At 48.5% G+C, this 17,418-nt stretch overlaps 1 protein-coding gene across 1 annotated transcript; it reads right to left on the reverse strand.

Annotated features, from left to right (window-relative positions):
- Positions 1 to 9,910: 9,910 nt before the first annotated feature.
- FITM2 (fat storage inducing transmembrane protein 2) lies at positions 9,911 to 16,254 on the reverse strand. The gene is made up of 2 exons (XM_025470142.3): positions 15,996 to 16,254; positions 9,911 to 13,544 (listed from the first exon to the last, which is right to left on the reverse strand). Exons 1-2 carry the CDS (start codon positions 16,229 to 16,231, stop codon positions 12,929 to 12,931), a joined length of 852 nt encoding a protein of 283 aa, XP_025325927.2. The 5' UTR covers positions 16,232 to 16,254; the 3' UTR covers positions 9,911 to 12,928.
- Positions 16,255 to 17,418: the final 1,164 nt, after the last annotated feature.

Raw genomic sequence — 17,418 nt, forward strand, 5'->3', positions numbered from 1 at the left:
TAAGGAGCTTGCTCACAACCATCTACTCATGGTAACCTGGATGTGGCCTTTTGGGGTATACCCAGGGAACATGCCCCATAGTCTCCCAGAGGGAAAAATGGGTAAATGTCTAAAGAACATTAAACCAAGGATATAACTCATAGAATATAAAGCATAGTTTACTGATTTTGCAAAAATGTATAATAATTTGCCCATTTTTTTTGTTTTTGTTCATCAAGATGAAAAGAAAAAATATAACTAGGGCCCAGACAGGACAAGCATGAAACATAAGAGAGCAGAGTCACCATCTGGCACTGTTCCCTCCTTAGGCTACTCAAACATCCACACTGACTCTCCACTCATAATTAAACTCCATTCAAGAACAATAACATCATGCTTCATCCCGGTGGGGTTGACTGGTCTCCTGCTCTCACCCTCACTCCCTCTCTCACAAAGCTTCATCAGTAACATCACTCTGGATGATGTCAGGTTTTCTTCTCATTCTTCTACTTCTAGAGGTCACAGGCACTCCTCAATATGCTGTAATTTACAGTAAAATGTCAGTTTAACTTACATCACTGGCATTCTTTTTGTGCAATGTATACACACACAACAAGCAAGGAGGGAAATCCACATAGCTGCCGGAGTCCTCATTTCTGTAACCGATCCCAAGGCCATTGTTGATATTTATAATTTCTCTTTTTCCTACTAGCTATTCTATATTCTCTTTTTCCTCAACCAGCACCTCACAGTTGGAATATTTTACCCTGTGAAAGAACTCAGACTTTGGTGGTCCTTGGGCTGCTGTGGTCTTCCATTAATCTTTTACTATTAGCCATGGAAATGCTATGGAGCACCCCAGAGAATCCTCTACTTCTTATTACAGTGTCCCACGCCACCATTGCAGCAGGAAGCCCATTTACCCTCAGTGATCGGCATTAATCATTGTAGTCTGTAGAGTGCACTTTTTGCTTCTAGTTTCAATGGTATGAGGAAATCAAAAAGGCCAGATGGCAATCCCAACTTCTGCTCATTCAGTTTTACCATTGATGTATTCCCCAACAGAAGCATTCCTTCCTTGGGAACTATAGACCTCTAAACCATCAAAGTCCAAAGATTCAGGAATGGGAAACAATATCTTCATGAATGGGTTATTATGTGCAATAGTGAGAGCTAGTCTCCCATTTCCACCTCAGCACAGCTGGATCTGTTTTCTGGATGTGGGAGAAGTAGCACTGTGGTTCATACAAAGTATATATTGCATCCTGTAGGACATCACCCCAACATAGCAGCATCTCCTGGCTGGTGCTATAATGGAGTCTTCAATGTTCTATAAGCCTAGCTGCTTCTAGATAATAGAGCACATGGTAAGACCAGAAAGTTCCATAAGTACAATTACACTGCTGCATTTCTCTTACTGTGATATCAACTCCTTGGTTAGAGGCAATGTTGTATGGAATACCAAGACTGGAACCAAGGTGTCCATGGGCATTGTGGTCAAAGAATGCAAATTCATAAATGGAATATACGAATTGCTGCTCCCTCCATGATGGAAGGGGTCAGTGTACTAGTTCCTATGGGGAATGGTCCCATATCAGGAATTCTGTGCAAGCTGAGGACTTGATACTGGTATTAGCTAAATCAGTCTTGCTGAGAGGAAGTCCATGTTGAAGTGTCCACCTAGAATCTCTAGGTCCATTACCATGGCCATTTTGTATATGAGCCTATTGAGCAAGCACTAAGGTGGCTGGGGGAAGGGAATGCCAGCTAAAGAACAAGTCATGTTGTCCATCTATTTGTTGAAAGTCTCCTCTGTGGTGAGTACTTCTGGGTGGGGGATATCACATAGAATACAAATATCCTCTCTTTCTGTGCCCCTTGTTATAGGTCCATCCACAGTCTTTCTCTTACCGATCTCCCTGTTACCAATCTTCCATCCCTGTTCTTGATCATCCAAACGACCCATCTCCCTGAATATCTGTAGATCCACATTTCTGGACTTCTGTCTCCACCTAGATACAGTGGACAGCCACAGGTACTGCTTGAAGTGCTGTTTGCTGAAAGGATTTTCCTTCTCCTATGTCTTTGAGGGCATTCCCATGGTGCTGTGACCATCCACTTCCAGGTGGTACCAACTGAGGTTTTTCTTCTTCCATCATTTGATCATAGGGAGTTCATCACAAGGCCTTAGGTGTTGGGTGAGGAAGAGGTGGCAATGTGTCAGGAATAGTTGACATAGTCTGAGCTGTTTCAGTTCCACTTGGGAGAATGCTGCTTTACATATTTAGCTTTATGGCTTGATGGATTGGATGACATTTGGTTCAGGACGGGCAGCTCAGGTTGCAGTCTCATGGTTAGGTGTTCAGTCTCTACCAGGGCTCAGTAGCAGGCCAGAAACTAATTTTCAAAAGGACAATTGTTATTTGCAGAAGAAGACATGACTTTGTTCCAACTGTTAGGGATGTGCACTGAGATTTTCCTATTAGGGCTGGCTAGAGGCTCCACACAACATGTCTAAATCATAGTCAATTTAAGCACCATTGGATCTTCTGGAACATAAGGCTTGGCTGGTAGAGCACCTTGCACTGCAGCCTGACTCTGCTTTGGGATCCATCCAAAACCAGCAGTCTTATGGATTACTCAGTAAATGACTTGAAGCAGCACACAAAAATGGGTGTACATTGCTTCTCACATCCAGAGAGGGCCAACTGCAATGCTTTTTTATCTCAGCATAGGCGTAGCAACTTGTCTTTCATTTGGAGGGGATTGCCTGACATTTCTTAACTCCTCAGTCCCTAGAAATTTCACCAAGGTTACAGGCCCCTGAATGTTCTCGGGGTTAAGATACCACCCTCTGGCAGGCAGGCGTAGGTCTTACTAAGGCATCTGGTGTACTTGCTATTTCCTGTTCACTGGGTTCAGTCTGATGTCATCAATGTAGTGGATCAATGTTTTGTTATGGGGACATCAGGATAATCAAGTTCTCTCCAGATTGCGACAGAGAACAAAAAAGCTGACATTGCCTGACATTAAGAAAGCAAAGATGTACTGCTGCCCTGCCAAGTAAAGGGAAATGGCTTTTGGTGGTCCTTACTAAATGATACAGAGAACAACATTTTCTTTTTTTTTTTTTTTTTAAGATTTTATTTATTCTTCAGAGACAGAGAGACAGAGACACAGGCAGAGGGAGAAGCAGGCTCCATGCAGGGAGCCCGACGTGGGACTCAATCCCTGGTCTCCAGGATCACACCCTGGGCCAAAGGCGGTGCTAAACCGCTAAGCCACCTGGGCTGCCCGAGAACATTTTCTGGACCAGAGACTGAATTCAAAGTGCCAGACACTGTGTTGATTTGCTTTAGCAAAGAAACCACATCTGGAAAAACAGCAGTTGGGGTCACCACCCGGTAGAGTTCACAATAAAACATTCTCCAAAACCCCTCCATTGTACAGCGTTGAAACTAGTCTAGTGTGTGGGGGTGGTGGCGAGTTCCAGGAGCTTCCCCTCCTCTACCCAGATAGCCCTTCTACCTAAATAGGACGACAGAAATATGGGGATGGGCTTAACACATAACTTTGGCCCAAGTGATAATGGAGGCTTGGCCTGGGTCACTGGGGACGGTAGAAGAGGGTGGCTGACCAGCAGGAAGAGATGGAAATCTGTCGATCCTGCTGAGACTCTGAGGTCTTTGCCCATGGCAAAGACAGAGAAGCCCCGACCTCAGTTCGGTGACTGGGAGGGTCTTCAGGTATTAGAAGAACTGGCAACTCTTAGAACCTGCAGAGACTGACACCCTGCCGGACTTTGTCTCCACCAAACGCCTAACACACTCCCGCGTTTCCCAGGGCATCTGCCTGGAGAGCAAGGAAGTCAGGCCTGGAGACGTGGGAATAAAGGAGACAAGACGGAGTACAGCAGGCAGGGAATGCAGAATCGCTACGGTGCCTGCCACACGGTATTCAACAAGGGGGGGAACACATCAAGGACAAGGACGTAGGAGAGTGGACGTTCAGTGTTCTCCCATTCACGAGGTGAGTGGTAGAGACTGGCCTGGAATCTGTTTCCTGCCTTCGCTCAGGGACTCGGGCTCCTGCCATGCTGTTGCCCCACCCTTCCTCCAGCACACTGTCCTCATCCGCAGGGCATGTGAGGCCCAGGTGTCAGGTGGTGAGGAGGGAAAGAGAGGATGGAAGAGCACGTGTCCAGCATTTTAAGGCCTACACTTGGAAGAGAGTCACGTCATTTCCACTCACATTCCATGGGTAAGAATGCAATGGTTGGGCCTTGCCAGCTGCAAAGGGACCAGGCAATGTCATCTGGTTGGGCAGCCTGTTGCTAAGGAAGGAGAGAACAGATCTTGGTGGACAGCTCGCAGCCTCTAACACAAGGAATGACCAAATAAGAAGAGCCCCAGGCAGATGGCTGGAAAAAAATCACAGGCTCAAAGTCCAGGTTGGAAGACACTGTGAAGCTCTACCCACCTGCTTCAGGTGGGGAAGAGGGAAACTGAGTCCCTAGGTGGGCGGTGTCTGGTTTGGTCAGGATCCTACTATGAGTGAGCTAGAGCCAAGAGTCCTTTCCCTGGACCCAGTCTGTCTCAGGGAATGTGATGAAGAGAAAGAACCTAGGGTGGAGGATGAGAAGAGTCAATACACAAACATTTGCTCAGAATCCACCAGCTGCTGGGCCTTCTATGAGGGGCCGTGGAGGGATGCAGAGATGAAGGGGATGTGTGGCTGTCAGAGTTAGGTTGCTACTACCACCACCTGGACTGTGGTAATGGGCACCCCCAAAGTTTCCACTATCATGAAAGGTCTCTCCACTGTTCACAGAAAGATCTGTGGTGGGGAGGACTGTAAGGTCGTATTTTCCTCAGCACACAGCCTCTTCATTACCAAAGTCACAGAATCACTTGTCCAGGTCACTCTGACATATCCCCAGAGACCTGTTCCCACGTTGGCTCAAGGCCTCAGTTTTCTCATTTATAAAATGGAACTGATAGGTGCTCAGGCTGTTGGACATCTGACTCTTGGTTTCGGCTCAGGTCACAATCTCACCCCATGTCTGGCTTTGTGTTCAGTGTGGAGTGTATTTCAGATTCTCTGTCTCCCTCTCCCTCTGCCCCTCCCCACTTGCATTCTCTCTCTCCCAAACAAATAAATAAAATCTTAAAAAAATAAAATAAAATAGAATGGAGCTGACAATACTGATAGCTGCCATCCAGTGAACACTATGCCCTAGGAAACTCACATAAATCATTTCTAACTCTGCAAAACATCAATATTTATGTTTCACCAATAAAGAAAGAGAGGCTCAGAGAGTTAAGGGCCCAAGACACAAGGGGTAGATGGGGCTCCTGGGTTCCCTAACAGGATGATCTTTTTCCAAGCAAGTTTGTAGCATGTCCCAGTATGGGTGGAATTTGTTTCCTGTCCTGTGAATGCCAGGCTTGCCCATGTGGCCACCTCGGGCCAGTGGAAGGTGAGTGGAAGGACGGGATATAAGCAGAGGCTTTAACATGCTGTTCAGTTTGTATTAGGCTTTCATGCCCCAGTGATTGTCACAAGAAGAACACATCACAGGTACTTGCTGTCATTTTAGCCTGGACTCCAGAATGTGGCCTGGAGCAGAACCTACTAGTTAAGGCCAGTCCAGGTCAGTAAGTTGCAGTGAGCTGTGAGCATCTGTGGTCATAAGCCACCATGTAGGAGGAGGTTTGTTATAAAGCATTATTGCGGCAACAGCTGACTAATATAGTAGCAGAGCTGGGATATAAAGCCAAATGTGTGAGAAGCCAGAAATCTTTCTGTTTTCTCTATGGCCTAGGTTGTTAGCAATTACAGTTGAGATAATATCACAAAAATATAAGGCACTGGGAACACCTGGGTGGCTCAGTGGTTGAGTGTCTGCCTTCAGCTCAAGGCATGGGCCCTGGGTCCTGGGATCGAGTATTGTATCCCTCTGCCTAAGTCTCTTGTCTCTGCCTCTCTTTCTGTGTCTCTCATGAATAAATAAATAAAATCTTAAAAAAAGAAGTCAGGCACCAGATTAAAAGATTCAGAACAAATGCTAGTTGTTATTAATTTTACTCAGTGTTGCCTTTTAAAGAGCACATTGATGACACAAGTCGTTTCAGGGTTATTGGGGACATAAAGGGGTTACAGTGCCCAGGCTTCTGAGAGAGACATTCACTAGGCAAAGGCAACTCTTTTCAGTAATAAGCAGCCTTCATAGGTGACTGACATTTTAAAATTTACAAAATATGGGGCAGCCCTGGTGGCTCAGCGGTGGCTCAGGTTTACCCCGGTGGGATCCTGGAGACCCGGGATCAAATCCCACATCGGGCTCCCTGCATGGAGCCTGCTTCTCCCTCTGCCTGTATCTCTGCCTCTCTCTCTCTCTCTCTCTCTCTCTCTCTCTCTCTATGTCTCTCATGAATAAATAAATAAAATCTTTAAAAAAAACTTACAAAATATTTTCCCATCCATGATTTCATTAAGCCAAAGACTAGTGAGGTAGAAAAAAACATATTATCACCATTTCATAAATGAGTAAGAAGCCCAGAGGGGCTAAGTGACTTGCCTAAGATCACAAGCTGAGGTGTGGACAGGCAGCTTCTAATACCTCCATATGAGAGTCACCCATTCGCCCCTGCATTAGTCCCCAGGAGCATGGGGGTAACTGGCAGACACAGAACACTCAGGAAATACAAGCAGAAGTCCAGAAGGATGGGATGAGGGGGCAGCGGGCATGGACAATAGCAGCCTGTTTGGGCAGAGCCGAACAACTTTGCTCCAGAAGTTAAGATGCTAATCAGGGGTGGCTCCCAGGCTTCTCCACCCACTTACCTCCTAAGCGCTCAGACACCCCAGACACATACCCAGACAGCCACACCCTGGCAGAGAAGACCAGGGAAGTGGCAGAGCTCCAGTGATAAGGCACCCAGCCCAGGTCCCCAAAATAAGCAGCCTGGAGACCCTAGCCAGTCAGTCTTGAGCTTGCCTGTGAGTGGACATCTCCTCAAATGGGGAGACCTACTTCACCTTGCGCCCCAAAACCCCATAGATAAATAGATGGCCCTTTCCCTCAGCTCTCCTGGGTAACACCTCTCTCTGTCCTTCAACCCCGAGTTAGCCTTGAGAGCAGACTGCAGACTCTCCGGGACTCCATTCCCACACCAGGTCACTGGGACACAGCCTTCTACATTCATTAACTGTACATTTTCATTACTTCTGAGTTGATCAAAATTAAGACACTGATGTGTACGGTGTTTCTTTCTCCTGATTTTAATATGTCACAGTGTTGATGGTGCATGAGAGACTCACTGTGCACTTGAAGACATCTGTACGTACTTCCCACATAGTAGGTCCCATTCTAAGCACTTCACAAGGATCAATTCATGTCATCCTCCCAGCAACCCTACGAGGTGGGTACTTTTATTATCCCCATTTTACAGGTGAGGAAATTGAGGCCAAATGTTAAGGAACTTGTTCAAAGTCACAACGCCAATGTGTGTGTGTGGCCAAGCCAGGATTTGAACCTAGGCAGTCTGGCTGCAGTCCCTGTTAATCACCCTCCTCCTTTGCTCTTCTAAGTGCTTTATGCAGACCACCTCTGCTTGAGCGGTGGCAGGTCAGGGCAGGTTGGGGGCACACCCTGCTTGAGATGTCCAGCACAGTTTGGACTTGCTCAGGTCATCGCCTGCACCCAGCTGGATGAACCCCCCGAAGGCACCATGTCTCTGTGAATGACCATTGCGCCTCCCATGGTGCCTGGTTCCCTCGTCGTTCCTGGAATACCGAAGCCGAGAATGTTGAAGATGAAGCAGCAGCATCCCCACCTTACGCTTCAGGAACAGAGGTTCAGACACACTGATGTGATTGAGGGCACATGGCTGTAAGTTCTAGTTCGTGGGGATCCAAGTCTTCCTGCCTCCAGATTCCACAAGAAATACAACAGCCTTGATTCTTTGTAGGGAGTGCATTACGTTCCTAATACAGTTACCATAATTCGTTTAGACTGATTGGCATCAGTTAAACAAACATTGACATCTTTTCACTATCACAAAGAGCTGTGATAAAGTCTTTTGACTTCTGTTTGCCCACTTCCACAAGCATTTCCACAGTCCTCCAGCCCTAGACGGAGATTGCTGGACATTCTAAGTTTGGACACGACTATGTTACCTTCTAAACACGTGGTCCCAATTTGCCATCTCCTGTTCTCCCCGGGGAATGAGAGCACCTGTTTTCTGTGCTGTGTGTGTTCAATTTTAAAACTTGTCAAGAGACTGGATGAGGGGTTTCTGGGACAAGTTCAGAAGGTGACCACAATGCACAGGATTTCTCCTAACAGAATCTCCCTTCCCCCTATGGCTGTCAAACATGGCTTGAGTATAGAGGCTTTTTTTTTTTTTTTTTTTTTTTAAGGCTTCTGCAGTTCATCCCTCTGGGAATGAAGCTGAGCCCCCCAGTGTCCAGTAAGTCCAGATGAACACATGCAATCAGGTCTGAGCTGTGTTAGTCTATGGAAGCAGACTGTTGCGGGGGGCGGGGATAAAGAGTAACCAGAGGTAGGCTCCTCCATCACTCATTGGAAAACCAGCTGCCACCTCAGCTCTGAGTTTCTTTTCATGTTGTTTCCTGAAATAGGAGTCATAACCAGCTTGAGAAGCTTTGCCAAACAGAATAGAGAAACAGAATAGACCAGAAGAGTTGTGAGATTACTCAGTCTACTTCTGCTGTTTATCAGATAAGGAAACTGAGAGCCAGAGATGGGGAGTGATGAATTCCCAGTTACACAGGAAAGTTCAAAACAAGGAGTAGCAGGATCCAGCTCAAAGCCAGGTAGCCCAACTTCTAGCTGAGTGCTCTTCAGATCACAGCAGGGCCCATCCATCACCTCCACTGACTGTCCTTTCTATGTGTTCTCTTGCTCTTGAAAATGAGGGGACTATCAGTTTTCTTGAGAAGTGTTGTCTGGGTAAAAATCACCACAGTATGTCTATCTTCGTGCCTTTGTGCATCCTATTCTCACTTCCTGGAATTCCCTTCTCTGCCTAAGTGCCTGAACTCCTCCCCATCCTTCAAGACCCACAAGAGTAGTTACGTTCCGTGAAAATATTCCGATTCCCCAGGGCAGCTGGTTGTTCCCTGCTCTATGGTCCCAGGCCCTGACCTTGCCCCAGCACTCAGAACACTTGATGGTGGTTGCTGGCTCCTGCTGTGTCTTCTCCATAAGCCTGGAAATTCCTCAACTGCACAGATGTGTCAAATTCTCCTCTGAAACCCTGGCACACACCTGAAGCTCCTGTGGCATGGACTTTGGACCACAAACTGCAGCAGAGAGGGGGTGTATCCTACCCTATCAGCCCCCGGCTCATATATGAACTCAGAAGTTTGGCGCCACTGAAGGAATCCGCATGGGGAAGTTGTGCAGTGTAAGGAGCTTTTCTAATCCTGGAGCCATGGAGTTTTCAACAGACACTACCTCGCGGTGCCAAGCAGGTCAGGCTGACAAATGAGTGGGCACTAAAAGGCAGAGAAAGCCGTCACATGTGTCTAGGCCTCCAGGGCACAGGGCACTTTCACAGCCGACCTCATGCGAACAAACTTTGTAACTCCTCTTCAGTGTTACTTCCATGAAACTCAACTCTTCTCCTTCTGCCAGGAAAACTCTCAAATCCCGTTGACCCAAACCTCAGGACCCTCAGATATGGATATGAGGGAAGAAGTCAATCAAGCTAAGGGATGTATGACCAAGCATGTACTTAGTTTGTAGGATTTAGGAGGACACAGAAAGAGTGAGTACAGTCATGAAACACCCTATGTAGCAAGTAGCTCAAGTAAGAGCTTCATCATTGTCATCAAGTAGGCTGAGCTTTCCAGGTTCCCGGCTTTCTCAAGGATTTTAGAAAAGACCACATGAGACATGGAATGTGGGATTTCATTATCTCCAGTTTACTAAATTTGCTTGTTTACACACACTATCTCTGTGTGCATAACAGCGGCAAGAGCCATTCTCTAAATACAATCTGGTACTCAGACTATGACAGATGCACATGAGAATGAGGCGTCACTGAACCTCAGCATGGAGAGGCAAAACAAGCATAGCATTCTGGGACCACAGATGCCCTTAAAAGCTTCTTGTTCAAAAAAAAAAAAAAGCTTCTTGTTTAGCACCTGGGACAACAGACACTTTCCAGAAGATGATGCAAGGCTCTTTCAATGGAAGACCCAAACCCCAAATGGTGCTCGAAACACGGAGCAGCAGGATCCAGCTCAAAGCCAGGTAGCCCGACTTCTAGCTGAGTGCTAGAAAGTAGAGGCTTGTTTCCCTGCCTTCCTAAGGAGCCAAGAAGTTCTAAAGGCTTGTCGAGAAAAAGGAGACAGGAGATTAGCGTCTGCTGAGCACAGGTGCTGGGCAGTTTACATACATCATTACCCTTAATCCTAATGGTATCGTCTCCATTGTCCAGATGTGGACACGAAGCTTGCCCATGGTCAGACGACCCTCAGTGCTGGTACCAACACTGGAACCCACATCTTGGGTTTACCTAAGCCCAAACTCTTTCAGCTTCAGCATGCCATCTTACACAGGGGTACAGAGCATGTTCCCAGGAGAAAGGCAAGGGTGCTAACACTGAACAGGAAATGGTGGAAGACCACTCAACACACGGAGGTCAGTCACAGACACTTGTCACAGAGTTAACTCAATGCTGAGCCTGAACCAGATCTGCCAGAGAGAAATGGCTGGGGATTTAGCTGCGACAAATGAACGTGTGCAGTCATCTTGTGCCTGTTGCCTGTTGGTGCTGAACATGAAACTCAGGAGAGCCCTCAACCCCTTCAACCAGCCCCTGCCACCTACTTCACCCCCGCTTTCATTCCCTGTTTACACACAGAAATTCTAGAGGGCAAAAAGATTTTCAGGGGGCCCATGACATCTGGCCAATGCTCCCAAAGCACTCTGGTGACACCTCTGAAATCTCAGTGCCAGAATTTCTGCCACTTTTGGGTACAATGTATCCCAGCTCACGTTTTGATGGATATGAATTAACATGCAACCTGATGGAATACCAACTACATATTTTAAATACATCTTTGTATGAAATACAATTTACCCTGAAGATTTTCCAGGCCTCAAGCTCCTAACAATCTAAGCTTGAGTTAAGGCAGTCAAGTATAGTGCTTGTCAGTTAATGCTATTATCAGGCTTAACTTGGTGTGGGGAGAGGAGGAACATCAAGGAAGCTTCCAGGATGATTACCCAAAGTGCAAGGGGATGGGTACAGAAGGCCTAAGGACGCAGCCTGCGGGGGCCAGTGGGTGGCAGGCTGTCCTATCAACAGAGCTATAACAGCACCTTTGTGGGTGGAGGTGACAGGCCACAGAAGGACAAGGCTGGATATTGAGAAGTGTGCAAAGGGGACAGAAAAGATCGATTTCAAGGCGAGTTGAACTGGCCCAGGTTTGGTCTGGTGTTGGTACAAGTAGGAGGGTGGGGGCCAAAGTCACTCCAATATTAAACAGGGACATTTTTGCAAATGGGTTGGCTCCTTGCCATTGAAGGTAATGGAAGACATTTTCCTTCACCTCTGATTTATCATAATCTCGTCCAAATGTAAAAATTCCTTGGGCCACTGCAGACTGATCAATGAGCTTATCAGCACACTGTTCAGATTATATCACTGATGTGTGGTCAGGAAAGTGTCAGTGCAAGTATGCATTTTGCAAAGTTACTCTGATTCAGCTTAAAATTCATCCAGTTGTTATTAAAATGTCTGCCTTTGGGATTTATTCTTAATTTTTTTAAAGATTTTATTTATTTCTTTGAAGGGGGGAGAGGGAAAGAGAACACAAGCAGGGAGGAATGGCAGAGGGAGAGGGAGAAGCTGGCTCCCCACTGAGCCGAGAGCCAGACGTGGGGCTCAAACCCAGGACCCTGAGATCATGACCTGAGCCCAAGGCAGACACTTAACCAACTGGGCCAGCCATGCACCCCGGCTTCTATTTTTAATAGAGAAAACAGCCCATAAAGTGAGGTGGAATTTAATACCATAAGCCAAGAGTTTGGATTATAAAAAGTAAATTAGTGTTCTAAAAAAAAACAAAAACAAAAACTCAAATCTATCCACACACGTACCAAAGTGAAGCCCTGAAGTTGTGGATTACTCTCAGGGGTTTTGTCAACAAAGAGCAAATGCCATAGTTGTTATTAAAAACAATCAAGCATTTGCTCAAAATAATAGGGAAAAAAGGTAACCTTATTGTTCCAAAAACCAATACACAATAGACAACATGGACAGTAAACCGGCAACGTTCGTTACATAAATATCACCCAACACTCAGCCAGAGAGGCACTCCAGTTTAACTATTTTGGTAACTAATCACAAGTCAGTTGCAATACATAACATTCTGAGGATAAATGAATACCATGACTGGAGAGTGTCTTTCAGGCAGCTGGCTGTTTTATAAAAAACCCTGCTGGAAATAAGTGCTTATGCAAAACTGACCAGAGGGCAATACTGTTAAACCACAGTGTTAACAGCCATTACAATACAAGACACCCAGAATCAGGGAGAGAATGACAGCAGCGAAGGGTCTTGAGGCCCTGGCCTCCACTTTGGCCACACAGCAGAGGCTTTCCTGATTCTGTCCTTTCACTGAGCCTTAGCTCTGCCCTCTAGAGACAAAAGGAACATTCCAGATTAAGGTCAAGTCTTGCCAGGGACAGAAAGTGCCTGACTGGGAATGGTGGTGCTTGTGACACAAAGTGACATGGCCAAGAAGTGTGGGAATTAAACTCACTCCCCAGCCTCCACCACCGCTCCCCAAAACTGCCTGGTAAGCTTCCTCTCTGAAGCAGGATTGATAATTTAGTCAAATAACTAATAAAATAATGAAAAATATATATATTAGCCATTGTCCTACTATCACCCCTTTTGTTTTGCTTTTACTTCTTATAACTATCTTGCTTCAAATTCAAACTAGAGCTCTGGGGAGGAAGTCCTGGGGAAAAAGATTTCAGATACCAAAACCCGTAGGTCCCATACCAGCCCAGCAAACCAAAGAGGGTACCAAATACTTTCTGGGACAAGTTGTGGAAGTAAACGGCCGTGCACAGAAACATCCACACCCAGATGAAGGTCAGGAAGCCCAGGGCCACCACCAGGGTGGTGATGGCAGTGTGGAGACAGTGGCTTCGGTCCATCTTCAGTTCATGCAGCACGGCCATCTCCTCCACAATCATAAGGGCGCAGAAGGTCAGCAGGAAGGAGTGGCCTGAGATGTCAAAGCCATGCCAAAAGCCTCCTTCCCCGTGGCATTGCTGCTTACTCTGGTGCTCCTTTCTGACCCCTTCCAGGGTTGGTGACTGGTAGCAGCTGCCCGTGTAGTCTTCGATGTTGGAGAAGATGGCTGTGCAGACATACCAGATAGCCGTGCCCACCAGCAGGGTACTCAGCCGCCGCAGGACCAGGCCAGCCCTGCCTGTCAGGTGGTAGTTGGTGAGGGCAATGAAAGGCAGGAGGAGACAGAAGGTCCAGGCCCAGGCCAGTTTGACAAAATATCTGGCAGGAGAGGAAAGTGGAAGTGAAGAGAGGGGACACGGTAGAGAGGAAACTATGTCATGACTCGGGTCTCTAGAGTCTCAAGGGAGGGGAAATAAGAAAAGCTGATAAAAACTACAGATAACAACTTCACTTACTAAGTTTCAAATATAATAACTCCTTACTCCTTAAACAGCTCTGCGAGGTAGGTACTGTTATGATACTCATTTTACAGATAAGAAAGCTGAGGTACAGAAGTATCATACCCAAAGTAGAGATCATAAGCGGTGGAGCTAGGATTGGATTCCAGGGCTTGTGATCTTAATCTGTGATCCAGGCCCTGGGATGGTGGACACACAGGATATTCATGGCTACCCTGAGAAGAAGGTCTCATTTGCCACCATTTTCTAGAGAAGGTGAGGGTCAGGAAAGTTCAGTAATTTTGCCCAGGGTCACAATCACACCACCAGCAAGCCCGGAGTAAATCAAGGTTTGGCCAGCCCCAAAGCCTGTGATTTTTCTACTTGTGGCTCTTTCTTACATGGCAGCAATGATCTCAGAACAGAGCTTGAGGGATCCCTGGGTGGCGCAGCGGTTTAGCGCCTGCCTTTGGCCCAGGGCGCGATCCTGGAGACCCGGGATCGAATCCCACATCGGGCTCCCTGTGCATGGAGCCTGCTTCTCCCTCTGCCTGTGTCTCTGCCTCTCTCTCTCTCTCACTGTGTGCCTATCATAAATAAATAAAAATTAAAAAAAAAAAAAAAAAAGAACAGAGCTTGAGTTCAAGCTAGAAGACCGGGTTCGGGGCACCTGGGTGGCTCAGCGGTTGAATGTCTGCCTTTGGCTCAGGGCAAGATCCCGCAGTCCTGGAATCGAGTCCCGCATCAGGCTCCCTGCAGGGAGTCTGCTTCTTCCTCTGCCTGTGTCTCTGCCTCTCTCTCTGTGTCTCTCATGAATAAATAAATAAAATCTTTCTAAAAAAATTTTTTTAAAAAAAGACTGGGTTCAAGTCTTGGCTCTGACTCAACTTGCTCTGATGACTTTCTCCAGGCTTCAGTGTTCCTAGCTGTAAAATAGAGCTAAGGAGACCCAGTGATTTTTTTTAAAAAAATCCCTCCCACAGGGGGATCCCTGGGTGGCGCATCGGTTTGGCACCTGCCTTTGGCCCAGGGAGTGATCCTGGAGACCCGGGATCGAATCCCACGTCAGGCTCCCAGTGCATGGAGCCTGCTTCTCCCTCTGCCTGTGTCTCTGCCTCTCTCTCTCTCTGTGACTATCATAAATAATAAAAAATAAAAATAAAGACAAAATCCCTCCCACAGCCAATGGTTCAGTGGTTCCCTCCAATCATCACAGAGGCTTGGAACAAAATGTCAGAATCCATGGCTACCCACAAACAGGGACTTGTCTGCCAGGCCACTGGGTCCCCAGCTCACCCGGAGCCAGATGAAGTGGCAGCTGCCTGTCTGCCTCCCCTTGCTCATCAGAAGTGGCTGACCTGGGGACCAGCCACGGAAAACACACGGGAGGGAGACTTGGGGCTACAACCACACTCATCATCTATTCTTAGTGCAGCCACGGGGGGCGGGTGAGGAGGGAAGGGGGAGTCAAGGACAGGACGACTTTTTCCTGGGTTCCAATCGCCGCTCGGACACCACTCCAGAGCCTGTCACTCACATCTTCCCTGGGGCTGATGATATATGCAAGGACCTTGCCAGAGCCAGACCTGCCAGGCACTTGACAAAACTGCTGGGGAGAGAAACCAGGGTTTTGAGTAGATGAAGCAAAGCTGGGCTGCCTTTTGGGAGACGCTGTAAGTCTGCCGTTCTAAGGAGGAATCTAAGCTCCCTTCAAGGCAGTTTTATAACTTCACTAATGCAACACTGTTTTTGTGCAAAACTCTTGAAAGCCACCAGTTAGAGAGAGAGAGAGAGAGCGTGAGTGGGTGGAGTTAGGATGTCTCAAAGAGCCCAGCTGATTGCTTTCTTGGGCTACTGCCATGGACTTTGGGCGGCTGAGAAGGTCCAAGGAGATGCAGGGTCATGCAGGGTAAAGGTCGGAGGCCGGAGGGTGCCCCTCCTCCGGGACTTCGCAGGCCGGGCCGGGTCGCCAGGGCTGGGGGCCAGGAGAAGGCAGGTCCTTGCCTGGGTGGTGATGGATACGGTCACAGGCGGGGTGGGGGGGGGGGGGGAGGAGGGGGAGGCCTGACACCCCCAACAGGTCCCGGCCGCCTCCGATTCCAAGGGGAGGCTCCCCCGACGCCCACCGCACCCCGTCCCCCAACACACACACGGCCCCGCCCGTCGCTCCCCGCCCGGGCGTGCAACCCCAGCTGCGGGGGACGCCAGCCGCTCGCGGGTCCCTGCGGTCGCCACGCGCCTGCTCCCCGGCCCACGGCTCGGGCGTCGGGGCCGCTAAAGCCCGGCTCTGCGGACCGGGGCGGCGGCGGCGGCGGGGCCGGGGCTCACTTACACGTTGAGAACGTTGCGCTTGTTGCTGAGGTAGCTCTCGGGCAGCGGGGAGAGCTCCTTGAGGACGGAGCCCGCCAGCATGGAGAACGCCAGCGCCCAGGGCAGGTAGCGCCGCACGGCCGCTCGCACCAGCGTCCCCCGCAGGAGCCTCGCGCAGCGCTCCAGGTGCTCCATGCCGGACCTCGTCGGCCACCGTCTAGCGCTTCGCCCCGAAGCCGCGGCCTCCCCCCGGCGCATGCGCGTCGCCCGCGAGCCCCGCCCCCCGAGGAGCGCTCGCGCTCCCCCTCCCGGCCACCGGCCGCCTCTGCAGCGCGTCCGGTTCCGAACCCCGCGGCCCTCCCTTCTCCCTTCGCCCAGCGCGGTCGCCAGGCGGCAGGCAGGCGCGGAGTCTTGCCCTGGGGCTGGGGGAAAAAAAGCTCCAGGGAGTATTTGCTGGAGATGGGGAAGAAGAACTGCAGCACTGTAGGAGTTAGAGCAGTGGTCACGGCATCGGCATCGGTTAGGTCTCTCTCGGAAGCTGGGAGACACCTGCTCCATCTGTGCCTCGGTTTTCTCATCTGTAGAATGGGGAGACAGGAGGAGTTCAGCACTTCCCGAGAGTTACTCCACGAAGCCCAGGTCATTACGGTGACCCAGGTATAGGGAAATGAGATTTACTTTTTTTTTTTTTAATAGAAGTGCGTAAAACAAACCCAATTTAAATGTTACGTTATTAAATTTTAAGAAACATTTATTTTTTTAATTTTTATTTATTTATGATAGTGAGAGAGAGAGAGAGGCAGAGACACAGGCAGAGGGAGAAGCAGGCTCCATGCACCAGGAGCCTGACGTGGTATTCGATCCCGGGTCTCCAGGATCGCGCCCTGGGCCAAAGGCAGGCGCCAAACCGCTGCGCCACCCAGGGATCCCGAAACATTTATTTTTTAAAGGATTTTATTTATTTATTTATTCATGAGAAACACACACAGAGAGGCAGAGACATAGGCAGAGGGAGAAGCAGGCTCCCCACCAAACAGGGATGCAGGACTGAATCCCAGGACCCCGGGATCATTATCTGAGCCAAAGGCAGACCCTCAAGGGCTCAAGGGCTGAACCACGCAGGTGCCCTTTGTAGAAACTTTTGAGACAACTATTGTATTGAGTGAAAATGCTGGACTCTGGGGGTAAAGATTAGATGAGGGTGTCAGTGCCTCAGTCACTCAGTTTATCACAGAGCTAAGCTCTCACCCCCATCATGGCTGGATACTTGACTCAGGGTTTCCCAAACTTCAGGCTCCCTCCCCCATTGTATCAGTCTCCTAGGACAGCCTTAACAAACTGCTGCAAACTGCTTGGGTTAGAACAACCAAAATTTATTTTTTCACAGTTCTGGAAGCCAGAAGCCCCAAGCTGTTGACAGGGTGGGTTCCTTCCAGAGCCTCTGA

Source organism: Canis lupus, chromosome 24 (assembly GCF_003254725.2).
Source record: "Canis lupus dingo isolate Sandy chromosome 24, ASM325472v2, whole genome shotgun sequence".
In the NCBI taxonomy this organism is placed as follows: domain Eukaryota; kingdom Metazoa; phylum Chordata; class Mammalia; order Carnivora; family Canidae; genus Canis; species Canis lupus.